The 25,126-nt window shown below is 52.7% G+C and overlaps 2 protein-coding genes across 2 annotated transcripts; one reads left to right on the top strand and one right to left on the bottom strand.

Moving 5' to 3' along the window:
• The first annotated feature begins 4,269 nt into the window (after positions 1-4,269).
• Positions 4,270-16,467, top strand: RCC2 (regulator of chromosome condensation 2). The gene is made up of 14 exons (XM_074925086.1): positions 4,270-4,366; positions 6,266-6,403; positions 6,449-6,654; positions 8,953-9,046; positions 11,066-11,209; positions 11,349-11,480; positions 11,593-11,681; positions 11,984-12,098; positions 12,321-12,487; positions 13,718-13,898; positions 14,000-14,105; positions 14,234-14,306; positions 14,402-14,479; positions 14,933-16,467. The coding sequence occupies exons 2-14, from the start codon at positions 6,271-6,273 to the stop codon at positions 15,035-15,037; spliced, it is 1,623 nt and encodes a 540-aa protein (XP_074781187.1). The 5' UTR covers positions 4,270-4,366; positions 6,266-6,270; the 3' UTR covers positions 15,038-16,467.
• Positions 16,468-17,202: 735 nt separating this feature from the next.
• Positions 17,203-23,917, bottom strand: LOC141969149 (protein-arginine deiminase type-1-like). Its single transcript, XM_074924626.1, has 16 exons — positions 23,647-23,917; positions 21,489-21,669; positions 21,346-21,418; positions 21,204-21,265; positions 20,991-21,108; positions 20,775-20,900; positions 20,322-20,500; positions 20,143-20,246; positions 19,960-20,071; positions 19,767-19,874; positions 19,396-19,544; positions 19,110-19,254; positions 18,933-19,026; positions 18,547-18,626; positions 17,631-17,759; positions 17,203-17,540 (listed from the first exon to the last, which is right to left on the bottom strand). Exons 1-16 carry the CDS (start codon positions 23,736-23,738, stop codon positions 17,307-17,309), a joined length of 1,986 nt encoding a protein of 661 aa, XP_074780727.1. The 5' UTR covers positions 23,739-23,917; the 3' UTR covers positions 17,203-17,306.
• Between the last annotated feature and the right edge of the window lie 1,209 nt (positions 23,918-25,126).

Here is a 25,126-nt window from a genome sequence, read left to right on the forward strand (position 1 = left end):
CCCCTAAAACAGCTCTGCAAAGGCCACAGCAAAGAGAAAAGGGAGCAAAGAGCACCCAAAGCAGCCACACCTTCGCAGGCTGATTCCATTTTTCTCTGCAGCCAAGCAGGCATCCATGGGGTGCAGGCAGCACCCAGCAGAAAGGTCCTGGTGCACCCACAACCAGGGCCTTGGGACCCGGGGCCGGCTCTGTATAGCCCTGCCATCCATCCACGTGGATGTATAGGGACTAACTAACCCTCCCGGTGAGTCAGTACTAGGTGGCGATTACAGTTTGCCAGCACGGTTGCGTTGGCAAAGGGGCTGAGTTTGTTCACATGCCGAATGACACGCACCAGGCACCCAACAGCGATTTGCAACCCCCCCCTTGCAAGGGTGCACCAATGTACCCCTGCATATTAGCCTCGCTGGCACCCATAGGGTGCCCCTGGCCCCAAAAAACTCACCATGTGCTCCGTAAAAATAGGGAGCAACGAGAGATTTGCTCGCTTGTGGCCGGCGTGTTGGCACCGGTGCGGGGCAGCGGCACTGACTCAGCCGGGGCTGGGTGCCGGCGTCAGCAGGGTTGGGCCACCCTGGGGTCCTGGGAGTGGAAACAACCCTCAAAAAGAAATAAGTTAAAAATAAATTAAAAATAAAGCATCACCCCATAGACCCTCTCCTCTGAAAGTCAAGGGGGCTCCTGGCTGCAGCAACCAAACCCTCCTTGCAAGGTGCAGGGCTGCATTTTCGCAGCAGGATTGCAAGCACCTGCAAGGGTAAAGGATGCTTTCCCAGCTCCTTGCTTGGAAACAATCTCATGCACCCCCTGCTTACATGCAGAGCAACCTCCATTTAGAAAAAAAAAAAAAAAAAAAAATCCATCAACTTCAGTAACGTGGTTTTATTCACCCACAAAAGATCAGGGATGCAGGATGGGGGTCACCCACCCGTAGTCACAGTGATTTAATCCTGCCTGACTGAGATATTGGTTTTTGCATCAAGGATCCAGACCTTCACTCCTCCAGGGAAAGACTCACAGGATATTTGGGCAAGCAAACAGCTTGTACCCCTGCTCAGCCCTTAAATAAGCAGCTGCCTCCTTCTCTCCTTGTGATGCTGATTGAACCCAACTGGTCTCATCCTGCACCGCCCCCTACAAAAGCCACCGACACTGCGGTTTAAAATGCAAACCCCAAGCCAAATCCTGCCCTAGCAAAAATTTAAAACCACTCCCCGTGCAGATTTACGCCCTCCCCATAAAGCTTTACAATATGTAAAGCAGCAGGAACTCAATAAACCTGTTTTTATGGGCGTGAATGGAGACTTTTTCAAAAAACTTTAAATAATTGGCATTTAAATATCTGTATATTTATTTATGTTATGTATATTGATGTGATGTGATGTGATACGGAGTAGAAGTGATGTGCATGGAGGGTGTTTATCTAAATACAACCATTCTGTGCAAAAATATCTATGTATTTATAGAGATCTATGTGGCTGGGGTGATGGAGCCGGTCCGGGGATGCCCTCTGCTGGCATCCTCCTGGGCAAGGCTTTGGGACACCTTCTCTAAGAGCTGTCCCGACTTCTCCACAGGTTTAGGGTCTTTTTTTTGGAAAAGACCTTGCAGGGAGGTGCCTAAAGCTGCTGTCTGTGGCATCTTGGCATTGCTAGAAACCCCGGACAAAGATGCAGTGCATGATGCAAGGACGACAGTGAGCAGCTGGGCTGGTTTTGCTCACTGGTATCCTGACCAAAAACCCCTCAGATGTGCACAAAGCTGCCCACTGCAAATATGCAAGCTCTTTTTAAACTCATCCTTTGCTTCTTCCACATCTCCCGGCCATGCGATTCCCAGCAAAACAGGGCTCTTGGCAGCAAAACCCTCCCGAGACTCCATCTGCCCGCAACACCCCGCCGGTCGGAGGTAAACCAGACCTTAAATTCCCCTCACTTGCACTAAATGCTTGGGAAAATTCAATGTATTGGAGGATAAACTCGCTTAAAAACTCTGGCGGTGCAACTGGGCTGCTAAAGAGCATGAAAAGGGAGTTGTTTGCACCCTCGCTGCAGGTAGGGCATGCAAATACCCCCAGCACCCATTCCCACACTGCACCCAGAGCCGCCCTCTCTCAGGGACAGGGTGACTTTTGCACAGGGTCTTACTGCAAACCCCCTTTTTCCAATTGCTACGGGTGTATCCCAAATATCCCCATCCCCAGGGATCCCCCAAATATATCATCGGCCGGGGATGCAAACCCCACGGCCAGATCCAGGACTGGGGAAGGCCGAGCAAGGCCAAGGTTATCCGAGGTGAGTCTCTCCCCATCCCAGACGCCCTCAGGAATTAACAGGTAAGACCAGTTTTTCCTTATCCCAAGAAAAACCAGTTTAACCCACAGCCTGATGCAACCTGCCGAATTTTTCCCATCCACCCTGTATAACCCAGGGGGGCATTTTGAGGGAAAAAAAAATACATTTTTAGGGCCAACCAGCTGCATTCCAGTCCTGGCAGCATTTTAATTACATCATGTTGCTATCGGTATCTTGGAAAACCCCTAAATAAACCAAGTTCCCCCCCCCCCTCCCCCCGCCAGCTCCTGGAAGCAATGCTTAATTTTTCATTTTTACCCGAATTAGGGTAAAAATCTGCAGAACGCCCCCCCCCCAATACCCCAAATTTTAAGAGAAAACCTGCCATTTATAGAGGCAAGCAGGTAAATGGGATGGGAATTTGGCCTGGGTGCTCGGGCTGCACGCTGAAACCCATCCCGGCAGCGAGGGGAATCGTCACCGCCAAATTATTCCTCCGCAGCAAAAGCCCTTTTAAAACCCCGGCGTTGCACCAGCTTTTTTTTTTTGGGTGCTGATGGTCCGAGGCCACGGTGCCTCTTTCCCTCCTTCCCAGGCGGATTTTTCTCCATCCAACCTCTGATCTCCCAAATCCAGCCAGAGCATTAGCAGGATGGGAGGTCTCCCCGCCGAGATGCTTCGCAGATGATTCAGTAAGTCATATATTCCTTTTTTTTTTTTTTTTAAATTCCGTTTAAACCACCAAGGAGCTTTATTTTTCTTAAATAACGCCAAGGTTTTGCCAGCAGCTTGGCTTTTTGCGCTGTTTTTGCAGAGGATGCCCACCAGCATTCCGTGGGCCCAGGTCCCCACACCGCAAACGCATCACGTACTGGGGTTGCATCACGTACTGCAAACACAATCAAAAATTGCAAATGAATCCAAAAATTGCAAATGAATCCTGTCCCGGTGTGCCTGGATGGGACAGCACGGGGACAGCAGAACTGAACCTCAAAGGAGGGTCGGAGTAAATGCACGAGGCTTCCCCTCCTGCAAAATCTCTCTTTGCAACAAAGGGAAGCTTCTCCTCGTCAAAAAAAAAAAAAAAAAATCTGCAATAAGAAGAGAGCGTGTCTTCCCCCTCCTGAAAAAAAAAATTAAAAAATTCTAATTTTTTGAGACAGAACGTTTCTTCCCTCTGGGATAAAACTTGCTTTGCAAGAAGGGGAGTGTGTCTGCTCCCGCAAAAATCTTGCTTTGCAGAAAGGGGAGGGAGTGCACCTTTCCTTTGCAAAAACTCTGTGCAATAAAGGCGATACGTGCATTTATTTCTTGGGGAAAATAAACACTTTGCAATAAAGGTGATATGTGCGTTTATTTCTTTAGGGGAAAAAAAAAGCCACTTTGCAATGGAGGCGATATGTGCGTTTATTTATTGGGGAAAAAAACCCGCTTTGCAATAAAGGCGATATGTGTATTTATTTCTCGGGGAAAAAAGCACTTTGCAATCAAGGAAATATGTGTATTTATTTCTTGGGGGGAAAGCACTTTGGAATAAAGGCTACATGTGCATTTATTTCTTGGGGAAAAAAAAACAACTTTTACAACTAGGGGAGCGAGCGCAAAAAATTCTTCTTTGCGATGAGAATTTTGTGCATTTTCTTTTACAAAAAAATAAATCCCTTAGCAAGAAGGGGAGCGTGTGCATCCTGGCTGCTGCAGAAGGGGAATCCCTTTGCACTATTTCTTTGCTCTCACCCTCCCCAAGTCTTCCTGTCCTAAAGATGGAGCTGTGTGTGCAGAGCTGGACTTTGCAGCCTCTTCCTCTCCAAAGCAAGATGATTTTTTTTTTTTTTTTTTCCCCTTTCCTGCCCATACATGTGTTTCTGTTTTGTATTGTAGCATTTGTTCTGGCGGCTCATATTTACATTTTAAGTGCATCTGGTGGGTGGGCGCTAAGGGAGGAAAGGGAAAAAAAAAAAAAAAAAAAAAAATTACCTCCTTTTTTCTGCAACAGGAAACACCACCAAAAATATTGCAAAGGCCCCGAGTTGTTGCTTTCTTTATGCTGCACCCTTCGCCCTAAAATCAGGTTTGCATTTGGGGGGGGGGGGGGGGCGAGGGGGGGGGGCAGGGAATTGGGGGGAGGAGGAGGAGGGGAAAGGGGATGGGGGGGGGCTTAAAAAGCCTAAAAAAAAAAAAAAAAAAAAAAGGCAGGCGGATCCACGTGGTTTAATGGGGCCAGACAGAGATCCCATTGTTCACCAGCAATAATAAAGGGGAAATTAAAAAAAAAAAAAAAGGGGGGGGGGCAGACGGAGGGAGAGGGATGGAGCCGGGGGGGCGGCCCCAGCCGCGCAGGGGGCTGGGATTTATCTTGCAGCCCCCCCCTCAAATATCATTCCCCCCCCCCCCGAAAAAAAAAAAAAAAGCCCCCCCCCAACAAACAAGCAAATAAAAAAGGCCAGAGGCAGCAGGAGCACAAGCGGGGCCCCCCCGAGATCAGGTGTGGGGGTGCGGGGGGGGGAGGAGGGGGGGGCCGGTACCCCCCCGGTGCGCAGCTCCCCCCACTTCCCTTTGGGGGGGGGCGGGGCGGGCTTTTTGTCTCCGGGCCGGTTTCTTGCCGTGCAGCCCCCCCGGTTTGTGATTCCCCTCCCGCAACCCCCCCTTTGCGAATCGTCCCTTGCAACCCCCCCCCTTCTTTGCACCCCCCCTCCCCGCGGAAACCTCCTTTACACCCTCCCCTCGTGCCCCCCCCGCGAATCGCCCCTTTGCAACCCCCCCATCCACCCCCCCCCTTTGCAAATAGTCTTTGTCGCCCCACCGCGCACCCCCCCCCTTTTGTAGCCCCCTGTGCGCCCCCCACAAACCCTTTCCAACCCCCCCGCAACCTCCCCCTTCCTCAAACCTCCCTTTGCACCACCACCCCCCCCCCCCGGCAAATCGTCTCCTTGCAATCCCCCCCCCCTTGTAAATCGTCCCTTTGCCAATTGCCCCTTTGCACCCCCACTTTTGCAAACCCCCCCCTTTGGCAAATTGCCCCTTTGCAACCCCACTTTTGCGCCCCCCCTCTACTCCTCCCTTTGCACCCCCCCTTTTAACCTCACTTTTACAACCCCCCCGTTTGCAAATCATCCCCTTGCACCCCCACTTTTACACACACCCCCTTTGCACCCCCCCTTTCAACCCCGTTTTTACACCCCCCCCTCCCTTTGCACCTCCCCTTGTCAACTCCCCCTTTGTACCCCCCTTTTCAGCTCCACTTTTACGACCCCCCCTTTGCAACCCCATTTTCGCACCCCCACTTCTACAAACCCCCCCCTTTGCACCCCCCCTTACACCCCTCCTTTACAAGTTTTCCCTTTGCACCCCCCTTCGCCACCCCACTTTTATGACCCCCCCCTTTGCAAATCGCCGCTTTGCACCCCCCCCTTTTCAACCCCACTTTTACAACCTCCCCTTTGCACCCCCCTTTTCTACCCCTCCCTTTGCACCCCCCCTTTGCAAGTCGCCCTTTTGCACCCCCACTTTTCAACTCAATTTTTACAACCCCCCCCTTTGCACCCCCCTTTCCTACCCCTCCCTTTTTAACCCCACTTTTACACCACCCCCCCCTTTGCACCCCCTTTTTGGTACCCCCCTTTGCAAACTGTCCCTTTTTAACCCCCCTTTTTCAACCCCACTTTTCCACACCCCCCCCGTGTACCCCCCTTTACACCCCTCCTTTACACCTTTTCCCTTCGCCACCCCACTTTTACGACCCCCCCGTTTGCAAATCGCCCCCTTCCCCCCCCATTTTCCCCCTTTTAAACTTTCTCCAAGTGCACTCAAGGGCCGGGGGGGGGGGGTGGGATGGGGGGGGGGGTCACCCCGCGCTCCCCTCTCCCCCCCCCCGCCCGCCCCCCGGGGGCTTTTGTGTCCCCCGGGTGTGGGGGGGCCGGGGGGGCCGGGCCGCGGGCGGGCGGGTGACACGGCCCGTCGCTGTCCCCAGGCGCCATGCCCCGGCGGAAAGCGGCGGGGCCGCCCTGGGAAGCGGCTCCGGGCAACGGGGCGGCGGCGGCGGCGGCGGGAGGGAGGCGGCGGCCCGGCCCCGCGGCGGCGGGAGGGAGGCGGCGGCCGCGGCCCGAGCGCGGCGGAGGAGGAGGAGGAGGTGGCGGAGGAGGAGGAGGAGGAGGAGGAGGAGGGAGCAGCGGAGGAAGCAGCGATGAAGAAGCGCCTCGGGAGCGGCGGCCGCGGGACGGCAGCCCCGGGGGGAGGCGGCCCGGCAGGCCCGGGGGGGCCGGGAGCGGAGCGGCCGCTGGAGGAGGAGGAGGAGGAGGAGGAGCGGCGAGGGGACAGAGCGTCGTGATCTGCGAGCCCGAGCACAGCAAGGAGCGCGTCGTGAGTGGGGCGGCGGGAGGGCACCCCCCGCTGCACCCCCCCATTACATCCCCCCAAGGCACCGCCCCAATGAACCCCCCAGTGAAACCCCCCACTGTACCCCCATTGCGCCCCCCAGTGAACCCCCATTGGACCCCTCCTTGAACCCCCCATTGCACCCCTGATGAACCACCCCGCATCCCTCCTTGAACCCCAATGAACCCCCCTAATGCGCCCCCCCAATGAACCCCCCATTGCACCCCCAATGAACCCCCCATTGCACCCCAATGAACCCCCCGTTGCACCCCCAATGAAGCCCCCCGCACCCCTCCTTGAACCTCAATGTGCTCCCCAATGAACCCCCCAATGTGCCCCCCCAGTGAATCCCCCCGTGCCCCTCCTTGAACCCCCCCCATTGCACCCCTCACCGCACCCCCAGTGGGCCCCAGCTGCACCCCCAGTGCACCCTGGCTTTGCACCCCCACATTGCACCTCTCTCCCCTTATTGCACCCCCACTGCACCCCTCATGCACCCCCTCTTACACCCCCACATCGCGACCCCCAGTGTACCCCAACTGCACCCCTCATTGCACCCCCACATCACCCCCCACTGCACCCCTTAACATTCCCTCTCACCGTGTCCCCGCTGCACCCCTTTAACGCCCCCCCCCCATTGTACCCCTAAATGCCCCCCGACACCCCAATGCACCCCCCCCCACCTCTTGGCGAACCCCTTCACTCCATGTCCCAGGCCCCCCCCCCCCCCGTTGTACCCCCAAACTGCACCCCCCCTGCCCCCTGATCTCAGACACCCCCCCAACTTCTTGCAAGCGCCGGCACATTTTGGGGTCCCAGAGCACCCCCCCCCATTTCCCGGCCCTTCTTTGCTTTGCAAGGGGAGCACTTGGCTTTGGGGGGGCACGGGGGCTTCTTCAGAGGGGTGACACTGCAGAATGTCCCCCCTGGGTCCCCCCGGGTCCCCCTCATCCCCAATGTCCCTGATGTCCCCAGTGTCCCCCACATCTCCCATGTCCCCAGTGTCCCCTGTCCCCCATGACCCCCATGTCCCTGATGGCCCCCACGTCCCCAGTGTCCCCCATGTCTCTGACGTCCTCCATGTCCCCCACATTTCCAATGTCCCTGGTGTTCCTGATGTCCCCCATGTCCCTGATGTCCCCCACAGCCGTGATGTCCTCCACGTCCATCACATCCCTAATGTCCCCCATGACCTGCATGTCCCCTGTGTCCCCAGTGTCCCCCATGTCCCTGATGTCCCCCACAGCCCTGATGTCCTCCACGTCCATCACATCCCTAATGTCCCCCATGACCTGCATGTCCCCTGTGTCCCCAGTGTCCCCTGTGTCCCCAGTGTCCCCCATGTCCCTGATGTCCCCCACAGCCCTGATGTCCTCCACGTCCATCACATCCCTAATGTCCCCCATGACCTGCATGTCCTCTGTGTCCCCAGTGTCCCCTGTGTCCCCAGTGTCCCCCATGTCCCTGATGTCCCCCACAGCCCTGATGTCCTCCACGTCCATCACATCCCTAATGTCCCCCATGACCTGCATGTCCCCTGTGTCCCCAGTGTCCCCTGTGTCCCCAGTGTCCCCCATGTCCCTGATGTCCCCCACAGCCCTGATGTCCTCCACGTCCATCACATCCCTAATGTCCCCCATGACCTGCATGTCCTCTGTGTCCCCAGTGTCCTCTGTGTCCCCAGTGTCCCCCATGTCCCTGATGTCCCCCACAGCCCTGATGTCCTCCACGTCCATCACATCCCTAATGTCCCCCATGACCTGCATGTCCCCTGTGTCCCCAGTGTCCCCTGTGTCCCCAGTGTCCCCCATGTCCCTGATGTCCCCCACAGCCCTGATGTCCTCCACGTCCATCACATCCCTAATGTCCCCCATGATCTGCATGTCCCCTGTGTCCCCAGTGTCCCCTGTGTCCCCAGTGTTCCCCATGTCCCTGATGTCCCCAACAGCCCTGATGTCCTCCACGTCCATCACATCCCTAATGTCCCCCATGACCTGCATGTCCCCTGTGTCCCCAGTGTCCCCTGTGTCCCCAGTGTCCCCTGTGTCCCTGATGTCCCCAACAGCCCTGATGACCTCCATGTCCATCACATCCCTAATGTCCCCCATGATCTGCATGTCCCCTGTGTCCCCAGTGTCCCCCATGTCCCTGATGTCCCCCACATCTCCAGTGTCCCCCATGTCTCTGATGTCCTCCACATCCATCACATCCCTAATGTCCCCCAGTGTCCCCCAGTGTCCCCCGTGTCCCCGATGTCCCCCTGACGGTGTTGGCTCCCCGCAGAAGCTGGAGGGTTCCCGGTGCCGGGGGCAGCTCCTCATCTTCGGAGCCACCAACTGGGACCTGATCGGCCGCAAAGAAGTGCCTAAGCAGCAAGGTGGGGGCACCCAGGGCATCACTGGGGGGGTGTTTTTGTGCATTTACGTTTAATTTATGTTTAATTTTTATTTATATTGAATTAATATTTGCGGGGTTTGTTTTTTTAAACCAGTTGCATATCGTAACCTGAGATGTGGAGCTGTGCTGGGGCTGCAGCAAAGCAAAATAAACGCGCTGCTTATTTTTTAGGTGTTTGTATTTTATTAATTTTTCTGCTTATTTTTATTCATTTACATTTAATTAATTGGGGGGGGGGGGGTGGTGTTACAGTTACATATCAGAATCTAGGCCAGAACTTGGGGGTGCACCAGGTCTCCTGCAAAGCAAAATAAACGCACTGCTTATTTTTTATGCCTTTAATTATTTTTTTTCTGCTTATTTTTAATGCATTAATATTTTACTATTATTTTTATCAATTAACATTTTTTTACAGTTGCAGAACATAATCTGGGCCAGAACTTGGGGCGTGCTGGATTTCCTGCAAAGCCAAATAAACACGCTGCTTATTTTTGATGCATTTATGTGCAGTGTTTTTTCTATGTATTTTAAATGCATTTAATTAATTTTTTATTAATTAATATTTTGGGGGTTGTTTTTTTATAGTTGAATGTTGTCATCAGGGCCATAACTTGGGGTGCACCAGATCTCCTGCAAAGCAAAATAAATGCGCTGCTTATTTTTGATGCATTTATATTTCATTATTTTTTCTGCCTATTTTTGTGTATTTAACATTTCATTATTTTTCTTAATTAATTAATTGGGCAACGGAGTTACAGTTGCATGTTAGAGCCTGGGCCAGAACTTGTGGGTGCGCTTGATCTTCTGCAAAGCAAAATAACCACGCTGCTTCCTTATTATGCTTTTATATTCAATTAATTTATTTCTGCTTATTTTTTATGCGTTTATATTTAATTAATTGTTATTTATTTATTAATTTGGGAGGCAGTTACAGTTGCATAGTGTACTCTTGGGCCAGAACTTGGGGGTGCCCTGGATCTACTGCAAAATAAAACAACAGTGCTGCTTACATTTTATGCATTTATATTTGGGGGGTTTTATGCATTTATATTTAATTTTAATTTTTATTAATTAATATTATTAATATTTTTTAGTGTGGGGTGGGGGTTTTTTTTTTACAGTTGTATATTTTAATCTGTTCCAGAACTTGGGGTATGCTGAGTCTTCTACAAAGCAAAATAACTGCGCTGCTTCCTTTTTATGCATTTATATTCAGGGGTTTTTTTTCTGCTTATTTTTTCTGCATTTATATTTAATTACATTTTTGTTTATTAATTTGGGGGGGCGGTTGCAGTTGTATATTGTAGCCTGGGCCAGAACCTGGGGGGCTCTGGATCTCCTGCAAAGCAAAACAACAACTCTGCTTCCTTTTTATGCATTTATTTTCAGTTATTTCTTCTGCTTATTTTTTAATGCATGTATATTTAATTATTATTTTTATTAATTAATATTTTCTCAGGGTTTCTTTTTTTTTACAGTCACATAGCATAATCTGGGCCAGAACTTGGGGTGCACTGGATCTCCTGCAAAGCAAAACAACAGCACTGCTTCCTTTTTATGCATTTATATTCAGTTATTTTTTCTGCATGTATATTTAATTATTTTTATTAATTAATATTTTTGGAGGGGGTATTTTTTACGGTTGCGTAGCGTGATCAGGGCCAGAACTTGGAGTGCACTGGATCTCCTGCAAAGCAAAACGGCAACGCTGCTTCCCTTTTATGCATTTGCATTCAGTTATTTTTTCTGCTTATTTTTTCTGCATGTATATTTAATTATTACTTTTATTAATTAATATATTTTGAGGTGGTCTTTTTTACAGTTGCATAGCATAATCAGGGCCAGAACTTAGGGTGTGCTGGATCCCCTGCGAAGCAAAATAACAGCGCTGCTTCATTTTCATGCATTTGCATTCAGTTCATTTTTTCTGCTTCGCTTTTACGCGTTTCTATTTAATAACTTTTTTTTTTTTTTTTTTTTTTTTTTGTTGTTGCTGCAGTTGCATATCGTAATCTGGGCCAGAACTTGTGGGGGCCGCACAGGTACGGGTGTCTCTCAGGTATTCAGGTGCGGAGCGTGGTGTCGGGACCCTGCGCTGCGCACAGCCTGCTCATCACCGCCGAGGGCAAGCTCTGGAGTTGGGGTGAGCGGCGAGGGGGGGAGCAACCCCCACAAAAAAAAAAAAAAAAAAAAAAAAAAAATCCCAATGTGATGCCAGGAGGCTTCGTCCTCTCGTTTTACTGCCAAAAAAAAAAAAAAAAAAAATCACGATTTTTGGCTAGGGCGCAATGAAAAAGGGCAACTGGGCCACGGGGACACGAAGCGGGTGGAAGCCCCGAAGCTCATCGAGGTGTTGGGGGGTGAAGCCATCGTGCTGGCAGCCTGCGGCCGGAACCACACCCTGGCACTTACAGGTATTAAGGGGGGGAACTCACTTTTTTTGGGGCTGAAATTGTCTGAAATGACCTCATTTTGCCCTAAAACACCACTCGTTTGTTTTGTTTTGGTTTTTTTTTTGCATGGCAGAGAGTGGCTCAGTGTTTGCCTTCGGCGAGAATAAAATGGGGCAGCTGGGGTTGGGGAACCAGACCGACGCTGTACCCAGCCCTACACAGGTATCACGGCGCCTTTCCCTGCTTCCCCTCATGTTTTTTTGGGGAAAACCCAGCAGATTTGGGGTTTTCTCATGGAAAAAAAAAATCCCTAGCAGAGCCCAAACCTCCTGAGGATGCAAGAGCATCCGTCTTAGGGGTGCTGCTTTATTTGGTGCAAATAAATGCAAAGAGGAATTTGAAATAAAACCCCAGATTTGAGGATTTTGTGGTTTCCCCTGGGAAATTCAGCTTTTTCCCTTTTTGCTTGTTTTTTTTTTCATTTTGTTTTTTTTTTTTAATGCCTTTTTCTGCTTCTCCTGCAGATCATGTACAACGGGCAGCCCATCACCAAGCTGGCCTGCGGGGCCGAGTTCAGCATGATCATGGATTGCAAAGGAAACCTCTACTCCTTTGGGTGCCCCGAGTACGGGCAGCTGGGTACGGTGCTGTTTTGGGGTGATTTGCTAAAATTTTGAGCTGTTACAGGATTGGGGGAGGGGAAAAGTTCCCTGCCTCAGTTTCCCCATCTGGGCAACCTTTACCTCCAGCAAAAAGAGCTGCAAATAAATAGGGTTTTGCAAGAGGAGAGGGGATTTCTGGCTTGGAAATAACGGGGGGCGGGCAGGGACACCCCGTTTTCATCCCGGTGCTTGTCCACAGGGCATAATTCGGATGGGAAGTTCATCGCCCGGGCGCAGCGGATAGAGTACGACTGCGAGCTGGTGCCACGCCGCGTGGCCATCTTCATCGAGAAGACCAAAGATGGGCAGATCCTGCCTGTCCCCAACGTGGTGGTGCGGGACGTGGCGTGCGGGGCCAACCACACGGTACGGGGGGGGGTGTGTTTGAACCCCTGAACCCCTGCGGCGGGAGAGGTTTGCACCTTGCTTTATGGGGTAAAGACCTGCAGGAGGATTTGAGGGTAAAGATTTGCAGCCTGCGTGGAAGGTTAGACATCTGCAGGGTGCCTGTAAGGGTAAAGATCTTCAGGGTGCATTTAAATATCAAAATTTGCAGCTTGTGTGTAAGGATAAATATTTGCAGCTTGCATTTAGGGATAGAAGTTTTGCAGCGTGCATTTATGGATAGAGATTTGCCTTGTGCATATAAAGATAAATACTTGCAGCGTGCATGTAAAGAGAAATACTTGGAGCGTGCATTTAAGAATAGAGGTTTGCAGGGTGAGTGTAAGGATAAAGATTTTCAGGGGCTTTTCAAGTATCAAAATTTGCAGTATGTGTATAAGGATAACTATTTGCAGCCTACATTTATGGGCCAAGATTTGCAGCGTGCATCTAAGTATAAAGATTTGCACTGTGCATATAAGGATAAATACTTGCAGCGTGCATTTAAGAATAGAGATTTGCAGGGTGAGTGTAAGGATAAAGATCTTCAGGGGCTTTTCAAGTATCAAAATTTGCAGTATGTGTATAAGGATAAATATTTGCAGCCTTCATTTAGGGATAAAAGTTTTGCGGTGTGAATTTATGGGTAGAGATTTGCATTGTTGCATATAAAGATAAATACTTGGCAGCGTGCATTTAAGAGTAGAGGTTTGCAGGGTGCGTGTAAGGATAAAGATCTTCGGGGGCTTTTTGAGTGTCAAAATTGGCAAGCATGTGTAAAAATCTGCAGCCTGCATTTAAGGGTAAAGTTTTACAGCGTGCATTTAATACAGAGATTTGCACTGTGCATATAAGGATAAATACTTGCAGCATGTGTTTAAGAATAGAGGTTTGCAGCATGCGTATCAGGATAAATATTTGCAGTGTGTGTTTAAGGATAAGTACTTGTAGCGTGCATTTAAGGCTAAAGATTTGCAGCCTGCGTTTAAGGGTTGAGGTTTGCAGCGTACATTTAAGGAGAAATATTTGCAGGGTGCATTTAAGGCTAAAAATTTGAAGTGTGGAATTAAGGATAAATATTTGCAGGGCGCATTTAGCATTTGCAGTGCACACGGCAGTGACCATTTATTGTGGCCGCTGCGGCTTTCCCTGCGCCGAGCTGGTCAGGTCTCAGCTGCTCATGGTTGCGGGGGGACATTTCTTGGCCCCCAGCTCGTCCTGGACTCGCAGAAGCGCGTTTTCTCCTGGGGGTTTGGGGGTTACGGGCGGCTGGGCCACGCCGAGCAGAAGGACGAGATGGTGCCTCGGCTGGTCAAGCTCTTCGACTTCCCGGGGCGCGGGGCGGCGCAGATCTACGCCGGCTACACGTGCTCCTTCGCCGTCAGCGAGACAGGTCAGGATTTTGGCTTTTTGAAGCAAATCCATCGTTATTTGGGGTGTTTTGAGGATGCTTGGGGGGTGCCGTAGCTTGATGGGTGATGTCGGGGTTTGCAGGCGGCTTGTTTTTTTGGGGTGCCACCAACACCTCCCGGGAGTCCACCATGTACCCCAAAGCTGTGCAGGACCTCTGTGGCTGGAAAATCCGCAGCCTGGCCTGTGGGTAAGTCCAAGCTCTGCCCTCCCTCCCCTCCAAACCCACCCCAATTTCCTGCTTTTTTGGGGTTCAGCCACCTGCAGGGTGGTTTGGGGGGGGGGCATGGGGTCACTCTGCCTTGCACCTCGCTGCAGGAAGAGCAGCATCATCGTGGCAGCAGATGAGAGCACCATCAGCTGGGGCCCCTCGCCCACCTTCGGGGAGCTGGTAAGGATTTACTGAGGCCCCCCAACCCCTTGACACCCCAAATTACCCCCCCACCCCACTGATCTTCCCCCCTGTCCATGGGATGCACTTGGCAGGGCTATGGGGACCACAAGCCCAAGTCCTCGACGGCCGCCCAGGAGGTGAAGACCCTGGATGGGATCTACACGGAGCAGGTGAGCGGGGGAGCACACTGGAGGGAGGGTGCGTGGATCCCCCCTTGAATAAACACGGCAGCCGATGCCGTATGCAACTTATTGCACCCATGGGATGCCAGAGGAAGGGCGTGTGGGCCCCCCCTTTAAATAAATACAGTGGCTGAGGCTGTGCACAGCTCATCACACCCGTGGGATGCTGGAGGGAGGGTGCGTGGACACCCCCCGCTTATATAAATCTGGCGACTGAGGCCGTACACAATTCATCACACCCGTGGGATGCTGGAGGGAGGGTGCATGGGGTTCCCCCCGCCCCTTAAATAGATTGAGCAGCTGAGGCTGTACACAACTCGTCACACCCATGGGATGCGAAACGTGGTCCCGGATAAAAGTAGGTGGGGGGGAAAAAGCAGCAGGGATGAGGCGCGTGGCCCCGTGCCTCAGTTTCCGCCCCCCCCTCTGCCCCCCTCCCAGGTGGCCATGGGCTATGCCCACTCGCTGGTGATCGCCCGCGACGAGACCGACGCCGAAAAAGAGAAACTCCGCAAGCTGCCCGAGTACAACCCCCGCACCATCTGAGGGGCTCCCCCCCCCACCGCCGGGACCCCCCCAAAACCCCGCTTTTCCAAGCCAGCCGTGGTTTTAACTACCTGTTCTCCCGTTTCCAAAGCCTTGGGGGGGGTTTTATTTTGCCCCCTCCTCCCCTCCCCACGGCTTTTTGAGTTCCCAACCGTAGCAGGATCTTTTGGCGCATCCAGGCTTGTTTTTTGGGGGTTGTTTTTTTAATTGTTTTAATTTTATTTGTATTTTTCTGCATCACTTTTTATTATTTCCCCTTTTTCTAGCCACAAATACCCCCAGCTGTGGGCTCGGGGTAAATTTGGGGACCTGAAAAGCAGCTGCAAAACGCCTCTTTTCCCCCAGTATTCCAGGTTTTTTGGCATTTTTCCCAAATACCCCCCATTTTGGGTGCTGTAGTTTTGGGGGTTCCCCCCCTCCTCCAGCATCCCTTTTTCCCAGCCGGATTCAGGATATCCCACGTTATCCCACATCCCCCAAGGGCCAAACCCCTCCCCAGCATCATGTTGGGGCTCCCCTCCCCGCTATCCCAGCCCTCGCCCACCCCAGGGAGATCTCAGGTATGAAGAGGGGAGCCCGAAAGCATCACGTAAGCTTTTTCTTGGAATTATTCTTAATTTGTTTTAACTATTATTAATTATTTCCGCCTGGTATCAGCCCAAAGTCCCTCCTACAACGCTGTGCACTGTGCTGGAGAAACGAGGTGCCTTTTAGAGCAGAGCCCAGCTCTGCCTCCACGCAACCCAAGGGTGACTTTTTTTTTTTTTTTTTTAATTTTTATCTTTGAATTTGTAGGGTTTATTCTGAATTTTTAATATTTTTTTGTAAGTCCTTTCCGCTCCCCTCCGAGGGGCCGCGCTGGGTGCTTGGGGGGTGGTGTTTGCCACATTCGCACCCATTTCGGGAGTTTTGCAGTAAAAAAAAAAAAAAGAAGGGTGGTTTTTTTTTTCATTTGAGTTGGGGTTGGGGGATATTTTGGGGTTTTTCGGGGGTGTGTTAGAAATAAAATATCCAGGACAGGGAGAGCAGCTGGGTGGAAAAGTCAAATATTCCACTTTTTTAGCAATACTAGTTTTTTAGGGGTTGTGGTATGAGCAGATGCTGCAACCCCAATAAAACGGGGTGGAAAAAAATCACCAAAAACCCACTTTTACCCCTCAAAAAAAGCATCATTTCAGTTCATCCTGCCCGCCAGCAAAGTATTTTTAGCCTGATGAAACTTCTCCCACCTTGGCTGCCACGTGCTGGCTGCGGGCAAGGGAAGGAGGAGGCTCGAGGAAAAAAATAATCCAAAACCACGAGGATCTCAAAACAACTCGTCCTTTAGCAGAGAGGGTCCTGGGTTAGTGCTGTAATTGTCTTCTTCATGGTTTGTTTTTTTTTTTATATTTCTTGGAGTAAATGTTTAAATAAACGACGTCATTGTGTAACCCCCTTTTGCTCCGCTTGCTTTATCCACCCCAATTTTTTTTTTTTTCATTTTTATTTATAATTATTAATTTTTCATTTAATTTTTATTTTTGCTTTTCCATTTATTTGACATTTTTTAAACTTGATTTTTAAATTTTAAAATTAAAAAAAATTAAATTTAATTCATTTAACCAAAGGGCTATGTGCAGGGGATGCTTTTTCCTCCCCATGATGCACACCCAGCATACCCCAAAGCCAATCCACAGCCATGGGAGGGCACCATCCTGCTGCCGACAGCATCCTCCATCCCAAAACAACCCCCCCACCCCATTATTTAATATTTTGCAGGCAGGGTACAAACCCAGAGCAGTACATACATTTAGGAGTATTTCAGTGCACTGTGGTTTTGTGCTTTTTTTGCACGGCTGTGCACGATTTTGTGCACGCATGTGGATTTTTGTGCACGCACCTGCCCTTAGGGTCACGCTCGCTCGCTTTTCCGCGGGCACGTGTGGTGGTTTTTGCAGGTGCATCACTGCAGCAAGACGGGAGGATTCTACAACCCCACTCACCCTTTCCCCCCCACCTCCTCACCTTTAACCATTTTAATTTGAACCGCTGTGCTGGCAGAGCAATACCCACGTACCGTACCACCACAAAGTGTCACCCAGAGATGAAAAAAACACCTTCCCGTCTAAAACAAACCTTCAAACCTTGCACCCAGCAAGAAGGGAGACCAGGAAAAACCTGCAGCCCTTTTTTATTTCAAAATAAAGCCAATGGCCACCACCGCTGAAGGCACTTTGCAAGAATGGGGAGAGGGATTTGGGGAGGAGGAACGTTTGGTGCTGAAGCTGCTTCAGGGCACCATGTGCCACCATTTGAAGGCGAAGGGCTTGCGCCGGACGTTGGTGCCGCAGTGGACCTCCCCGGAGAGGATGTGGTAGGAGAAATAGTCGTCGATGAAGGTGCAGGTGAGGCCCAGGGGCTCCAGCAGCGCCCGCACCCGCTGCTCCAGGCAGCACTGCCCACCCACCAGTGGTCCGAAGGGCTTGGGGATGCCCAAGTGCCTGCCCAGCACCAGCATGTTCACCTGCAGCACGGGGGTGCTGGTGAGGGTGCAAATCCCACCTCAGATTCATGCCCCAGGGGGTTGGGGCTGAGGGAGGATGCTGAGAGTTACCATGTCGGGGAAAAAGGCTTCGGCGCCGGAGGCCACGTCGCCATGGAAGAGCTGGGGGATGTCGAGGATGTCCGGCTCGGCCAGCCCCAGCGCCCGCTTCAGGATGTCCCTGTTCCAGCTGATGCAGCTCTGGTGGGAGCAGGGGGAGAGGTGTCAGTGGGGGACCAGGGGGAGGGATGGAGAGATGGGTGATTGGAGGGACAGAGGGACAGATGGGGGAATGGAAGGATGGACAGAAGGAGGGTGGGGATGGGTGGGGAGACAGGGACAAAGGGATGAGTGAGCAGATAGAGGGACAGAGGGATGGACAAAGGGACAGAGGGAGGGGTGGAGGGACATGGAGGGAGGGAAGGACACAGGGATGGGCAGAGAATTGGGTGGATGGACACAGGGATGGAGGAAGGGGTGAATTGACAGAGGGATGGACAGAGGGATGGGTGGATGGACACATGGAAAGGGAGGGAGGGACAGAGGGAGGGACAGAGGGAGGGAGGGACAGAGGGTTGGGTGGATGGACATGGATGGACAGAGGGATGAGTGGACACAGGAGTGGACAGGGATGGGTGAATGGACACAAGGATGGACATAGAGATGGATGGAGAGCAGGATGGAGGGACACAGGGATGGACAGAGATTGGAATGGGTGGAGGGATGGACAGAGGGATGGGTGGATGGATGGATGGATCTGGGATGGATGGACACGGGTGGACAGAGGGTGGAATGGGTGAAGAGATGGAGGGACAGCAGCAGAGGGGTGAAGGGATGGACAGAGGGATGGGTGGACAGATGGAGGGAGGGGTGGGTGGACAGACAGAGGGACAAAGGGGCAGGTGGATGGATGGATGACTGGACAGAGGGTTGGAGAAATGGAAGGACAGGGAAGGCTGGAAAGGAGCCCTCTGCCCCCCTGCCTCACCTGGACATAATTATTGAATTTCCGGAGGCCTTCGTTAGCCAGAATCTCGTTTATCGTGGGCTTGGGCACCCCCTCCAGTCCTGCAGCACAGATAACCCGCAGGAAGTCTTCCCCCAGCACGTGTGGGACGAGACTGCCAGGTCTGAGCCAGGAGCTCCCCCATTTCAGGGGTCGCGGGCAGTGAGCTCCATCCCAACCCAGGATATCAGATCTGTGCGGCTTTTTAATTAATTCTGCTTAGTTCTACCTCCCATCCTTTCTGCAGGCAGCACTTTCCAGCCATTAGCTGGGTTTCAGGGTGTTGTATATTTACCCGCCCTGTTGCATTTTGCAGGAAAAAGGGAAAATGAACCCATTGAGCCCCATTTTTCATCGCCCCCCCCTACCCTCGAACATTACTGCCTCGCCAAACCCCTCCTCTTGCTTCTCCTTCAGGAGCTGGTAGCAGGCGCTGGGGCTGGCCAGGAGCAGCCGAAAACTCTGGGGAGGGAGAAAGGGATGATTTGGGGGGGGGGGGAGTGTAGAATTTTCACCCCACTTTTTCCCTCCCTGGGACTTATTACCTTCCGATCAGGTGCAGGGACAAAGCTGAGAAACTCATCTACGTGGCCGACCTGGAGCCAGTCTGAAAATAGCTCCACCGGTGCCTGCACTTGTTGGGCGACCAGAAAATCCTTGACAGCTTTTGCCATCCTCCGGCCGCCGAATCTGAAGGGGCACAAGGGGAGGGCTGCCATTTTAGGGTGACCTATGGTGATGCTCTGCTTGCAACCAACCTCAAATGGTGCATAAAAATCCTTTTTTGGAGTTTTTTTTCCGTGCTCTTACCCCCTCCATCCTTCATCTCACCTGGGGAAGCTGCTGCCGATCAGGATGCGGCCCAAGGGGTACTCCTTGCCCCGCACTGTCACGGGGGGGCTCACCTCCAAATTCCCAAAGGAATCGAGGCTGGAAGCACCCTCTGGTGCTTGCCGGGCCACATAACCAAAATCAGGGCCCTGGATGGGGAAAAAAAAGGTGATAATGGTTTAAAAAAAAAAGTGAAAATGGCTTTTAAAAAAGCCTTAAGCACCTAAAAGTCCAGCGTGTCCAAATCACCCTCTGTGCTGGCTCTTCCCTTCCCAAAAAATACAAGGAAAAAAATAGATGTAATCTAATTTTTTATGGGTTTCTAAAGCTTTACGCCTTGCTGGGGGAGGGAGAAGGAAGGGGTAGGGTACCAGGATGCTCTTGACAGGGAAATCCTTCAGCCCCCGGTCGCGGGGCGAGTCGAAGACAACGGGGAAGGTCTTGTGGGGGGCTTGCACGTAGCCAAATTCAACCTCATCCTGGAGAAGAGATGGAGAAGATGAGGGGGAGCTCCCCCAGGAGCTGCTGCAGCAAGGATGGGGCTGGGCATCATCCTGCACCCACCTGGATCCAGCGGTCCTGGCGGTTCTCCAGCAGTGGGCAGACCGTGAGCGGACACTTGGCTTTCTCGGCCACGGCGCCCACGGCTGCCACGAAATCCTCGTTGTCATCCACGCTGGGGAGAAAAATGGGATATGGGAGCTGATCCAGCACCGGGCAGGATGAGGCCACCCACCCAGCACCCACCTGCAGACAAAGACCTCCAGCGGTGCTGCCGTGTTGGGGGTCATGATCCACGGAGCCACGCGGAAAACCACTGTGTCAGTGAATATCGGAGTCTCCAGCAAACCCTGGGGGGGGGGGACAGTTTTTGGGCTCTGCTCCCCCCAGTTATGACTCACCCCGACCCCCCCCACAGCCAGTACCTTCTCAGGGCTCTCCAGCAGCGTGATGTGGAAAGCCACCAGCCCGGAAAAGCCAACATCGGGGAAGGCGAGTCCCTCCACATAGAAGATGCTCTCCTCCTGATGCCGGCTGGGTTTGACAGTGTAGGCCAGCTTCGAGCCCCCCAGCACGTGCTTGTACTCCTCCAGCGCGATGCTGTCTGCAGGTATAAGCACCATGCAACCCTCTTAAACAGCCGATCTCTTTTCCGCAGCATTTCAGCCCTTTTTTTTTTTTTTCTAAAACCTTGCAAAAAAGGCAAGAGCATGCACAGGAGGAGAAAAATCACCCAGCCCATCAGATAAAACCCCACCATAGGATGTAGGTGGGATGCTGCAGAAGTGGTACCCGCTCTGCTGCAAGCATTTGGCTTGAACTGCAATAATTTGGGGTGTCTTTCCCCCCCTGCCCAAACCCCGGCATCGGGCACTCACTGCCGCCGTAGAAAACACCAACTTTATCAGCGTCGCCAAAGTCCACATGGAGCACGAGGCGGTGGCCGGTGAAGATGGTGCGGGGACCTCGGGTCCGCAGCACCATCTGTGACATGTCCTTCAGGTCTGGGGTGGAAAAGGGGTGTAAGAAAGGAAAAATTTTGGGGAAAAAAAAAATAGGAAAACGGGGGTTTCTTGTATGGGATGTGCTGGTACCGGCGTAGGAGCGGATGGCGGTGTCACGGTTATCTGGTGTCTCAGCTTTGGGATCGTCGCGGTCGCAGTTGACCAGCAGGATGGCCCCGTGGCCATCGGGACCCCATGTCCATGTCGTCTAGTTGGGGGGGACACACCGAAGCAGGGCTGGGAGTGTCAGCCATCACCCCACCCCCATTCCACAGTAGTCCCAGGGGCTCCCACCCTTTCTACCTTATCCAGCAGCGTCCTGCTCACCGCCCCGCTGCGGGTAGTGTCAGCATCCAGCGAGACCTCTGCGGGGAGAGGGATGCTGGCGGAGGGGGGGGCATCCCCACGGGTGCCACAGTTTGGGGGTTCCCCCCGTGCCACTTACCCACACAGGTGAGGTACAGCATGGCTCTGCCCACGGGCACCCCGCCAGCCTCCCTGAAATAAGAAATCCTGACCTGCAACAAGGAGTGGGTTCTCGTCACCGCGCAAAGAAGGGCCGGATCCCTCCGGCAGGCCAGCACCCACCTTTTCATCGCCCACGTCCTTGCTGAGAGCATCCATGGCCAGCAGCACCTCTGCACCGGCGGCCAGGGGCCATCGGCCCACACTGGAGGGCAACTTGACGCTCTGCGTCTCATGCACCACGTAGAGCTTCACACCCGGCGTCCCCTGAACGTGGAAGGCTATGGCATCTTTGGGTGCAGATCTGGGGAGGGGGGAAAAGTGCGGTGAGAGCCCGGGGTGGGGGGTATTGCTGGAATAATATAGTGTATGGCCTATAGGGGATGAAAATCCTGCCGTGTGTGAGGAATTTTGCAATGTCCAAGGAATTACTTGAGCCTGTCCAGAGAAGGGCAACGGAGCTGGGGCAGGGTCTGGAGCACAGGTCTGCTGGGGAGCGGCTGGGGGAACTGGGGGGGTTCAGTCTGGAGAAGAGCAGGCTGAGGGGAGACCTCCTGGCCCTCTGCAACTCCCTGCCAGGAGGGTGCAGAGAGGGGGGATGAGTCTCTGGAGCCAAGGAGCCAGCGCCAGGCCCCGAGGGAATGGCCTCAAGCTGCCCAGGGCAGGGTCAGGCTGGCTCTGAGGAAGGATTTCTGTGCAGAAGAGGCTGTTGGGCGTTGGAATGGGCTGCCCAGGGCAGGGGGGGAGTCCCCGGGATCCCTGGAGGGGTTGAAGAGTCGGGCTGAGCCAGCGCTGAGGGATCTGGTGGAGTTGAGAACTGTTAATGTTGGGTTGATGGTTGGACTGGATGATCTTCAAGGTCTTTTCCAACCTAGACAATGCTGTGATTCTGTGAATCCTGCAACGTGCAATTGCAGCAAGTCCTGCAAAACGCGAGGAATCCTGCAAAAGGCAATTGCAACGCATCTCGCCACGTGCAGCTGCAATAAAACCTTCAATACACAACAAATCCCGCAAAGCGCAGCTGCAACAAGTCCTGCAAAATGCACAGAATCCTGCATCGTGCGTCAAATCCTTCGATATGCAACAAATCCTACACAATGCGATTACAACAAATCCCGCAAAAGGCAATTGCAACAAATCCCGCAAAAGGTGATTACAACAAATCCCACCAGAGGCAACAAATCCTGCAAAAGGCAACGGCAACCAATCCCACAATATTAATTGCGACAAACCCTGCGATATGCACAAAATCTGGCAACATTCAGTCGCGTCAAATGATGCAAAATGCATCAAGTCCTGCAATATGAAATAGCAATAAATCCCGCAGTATTAATGGCAATAAACTCTGCAACGTGGCCCAAATCTTGCAACGTTCACTTGCAACAAAGCCTGCAAAATGCAACAAACCCCGCAAAATCCGATCGTGACAAATCCTGCAATATCCCATTGCAGCAAAACCTTGGAGCTCTTTGAGGGTTTGGGGTTTTTTTTTGATGTGGGGCCTCGCAAATATTCACATTTCACCCCACAGCAGCACCAGCCCTGACCAGCTGCAACCCCTTAAGAGTGAAGCAAAGCTGCAAGACTTGGGCAGGCTGCAGCTCGCGTCGCTCCGCCCGGGTGCAAGAGGCCACGGGCGATGGGCCAAGGAGCACAAATCCTGACCCGCAAGGAGGGAAATACGGATCCACACGGATCCATCTCCAGGGTGGAGGGGAAAAACCCACCCCGGGGCTCATGGGAGAGGATGGGGTGCTATTGGCAGTGAATTTGGATGCATTAAGGAAAATAAAACCCTGGGTTGCTACTTGAGCTGGGCTTTAAGGAAACGAAAAGCAAAACCTGCTGCTAAAAAGCACTTGAACTTGGGCTGAGGCCAACCAGGCAGATAAAACACCCAGTGCCCGGAGGTGACGCCCCGGTGGTTTCACTCTCCGCATTCCCCCGAAACTGGGAAATATTTCCGTTTTGCAGGAAGATGCAGCAGCCCCTGGCAGGGATGTGAAACTCAGCCTGGAGCATCGCTTAAAGCTGCTGGAGGGGGCTTTTGGCACCCCAAAAACTACAAAATCCCCCTTTAAGGTGCCACCACATCATGATTTGGTGCATCCCCTTTCTCCCGGGACTCGGCCTCCCCTAAGAAATCCTCCCCAAGCAGCAGCATCACCCCCACCCCACCCAGAGCTATTTTTATCAGCTTGATTAATGGGATAAAAGTGAGAAAACAAACAAAACCCCTCAGATTTTATTTTTTCCCCCCAGCGTCATGGCCGCTTACCCGCAGACATCCAGGGAGAGCTCAGTGCCCAGCACGCAGACGGTGCTGGTGGGACGCTGGGTGGAGAGCTGGACACGGCGCTGCTGGGCCATGCCGGCGGGCCCCTGCGGCACCCTTGGGTGCTGATGGGTGGCACGAGGGGATTTATAAAGCCTGACTGCTGGGAGGGGATTAACCAGAGCCCAGCTTAATCCCACCTCCAGGCTCCCAGCCTCTGGACTGGGTGTGTGAGGTGCCTGGCCGTGCTTTGCAGCAATGGAGCATGAATCAGTGCGGGGGGGAAAAGCACCGCAAGACACCCACGAGGGTTTTTATTTTCTCTTTAAGAAGCTCAGGGGTGGGTTTTCTTTTCCCCTCAGCACAAAGAGACGCTGATGTGACCAGTCACCCTTAAACCCACGCCGTAAAATATTCAGTGTGACACCCGAGCCGAGCTGGGGATGTGCCAGCGCCAGGCTCAGAGGGGTTTTATTTCTCCTTCTAAAGGGTTTTATTTGCCTAGCTGGAAAAATTGGCTTAAATTCTTATTTAAGCTGTATGCTTGCCCCATCCCCTGGGTTCTGCATGGGCCGGGGGGTCGGTGTGTCACCTGCGGTGGGGACAGCGGACTCTGTCGCGGCTTTAATCGTCTTTGTTTTAATTAAATCCTTGTCTCGGCGTGGGAGAGCCCTTTACCGATGCAGCTGTTCCCCCACCAACTCCCTGCGGGGTCATGCGCCGCTGGAATTTAATATTGCTCCTCGGGGCTGGGGAAACTCAGTAGAGCCGTAACTGCAGGGAAAATCGGGTTAGAAATCATCTTTTGGGGCAAAAGAGAGGTGCCCAGCAGGATGCATGACCCTGTTTGGGATAGTCCAGCACTGCTTGCAAACACGGCGTCACAGCAGTGGGTACTGGAGGAGGAGCTACACTTTTACACCTCAAAAAGTGTCGGTAGAAAAACAAATTGCTCGCCAAAAAAGTGGGTTTAGCCCCATAGCGGTTCTCAGGGTTGCAAAGGGTTAAGTGATGCCTGGGGCAGGGGACTGGTTTCGGTTCCTGGTGCTGCTTCGTCTGCTGGGTGAGGGCAGTGAGGGCAGGAGAGACGGGCAGGGGTGCCAGCTTGGCACGGGGAAACGACACGCTTTGTTTGCGATGAAAAGAGGGAGAGAAGGAGCAGTGGGGCCGCTGCAAAGGGAAAAGGAAATTGTTTTCGCTGGGGAAGGTGTAATATGATTTTGCACAAGGAAGGGGCTCTGCCTCCACGCCGTGCCCGGGCGAAGAGCCCATCTCCCAGCTGGGAGGTGAGTTTTTGGTTGATAAAGGGAATTTGAGAGGGGATTATTATCTACAAACCCAGGATAAGGGACTGTAAAGACTCTTTAGCAGGGGGATGGGGTCTCAAACCCTCACAGCAGCCTCCTCGCCACCGACACACATGCACCACACTCCTGAAGACACCCCATGTTGTCCCCATCCCACACGTTGTCCCCCCGCTCCC

This window comes from Athene noctua, chromosome 22, assembly GCF_965140245.1.
Source record: "Athene noctua chromosome 22, bAthNoc1.hap1.1, whole genome shotgun sequence".
Lineage (NCBI taxonomy): Eukaryota > Metazoa > Chordata > Aves > Strigiformes > Strigidae > Athene > Athene noctua.

Excerpts from the sequence above, each read along its gene's own strand:
- RCC2 (XM_074925086.1), top strand. The coding sequence starts at position 6,271 with ATGCCCCGGCGGAAAGCGGCGGGGCCGCCCTGGGAAGCGGCTCCGGGC. Across the intron at positions 14,307-14,401 it reads CGCCCACCTTCGGGGAGCTG|GGCTATGGGGACCACAAGCC; the intron begins GTAAGGATTTAC and ends TGCACTTGGCAG. Across the intron at positions 14,480-14,932 it reads ATGGGATCTACACGGAGCAG|GTGGCCATGGGCTATGCCCA; the intron begins GTGAGCGGGGGA and ends CCCCCCTCCCAG.
- LOC141969149 (XM_074924626.1), bottom strand. The coding sequence starts at position 23,738 with ATGGCCCAGCAGCGCCGTGTCCAGCTCTCCACCCAGCGTCCCACCAGC. Across the intron at positions 20,247-20,321 it reads TGCTGGAGAGCCCTGAGAAG|GGTTTGCTGGAGACTCCGAT; the intron begins GTACTGGCTGTG and ends CCCCCCCCCCAG. Across the intron at positions 17,760-18,546 it reads AATTCAATAATTATGTCCAG|AGCTGCATCAGCTGGAACAG; the intron begins GTGAGGCAGGGG and ends TGCTCCCACCAG.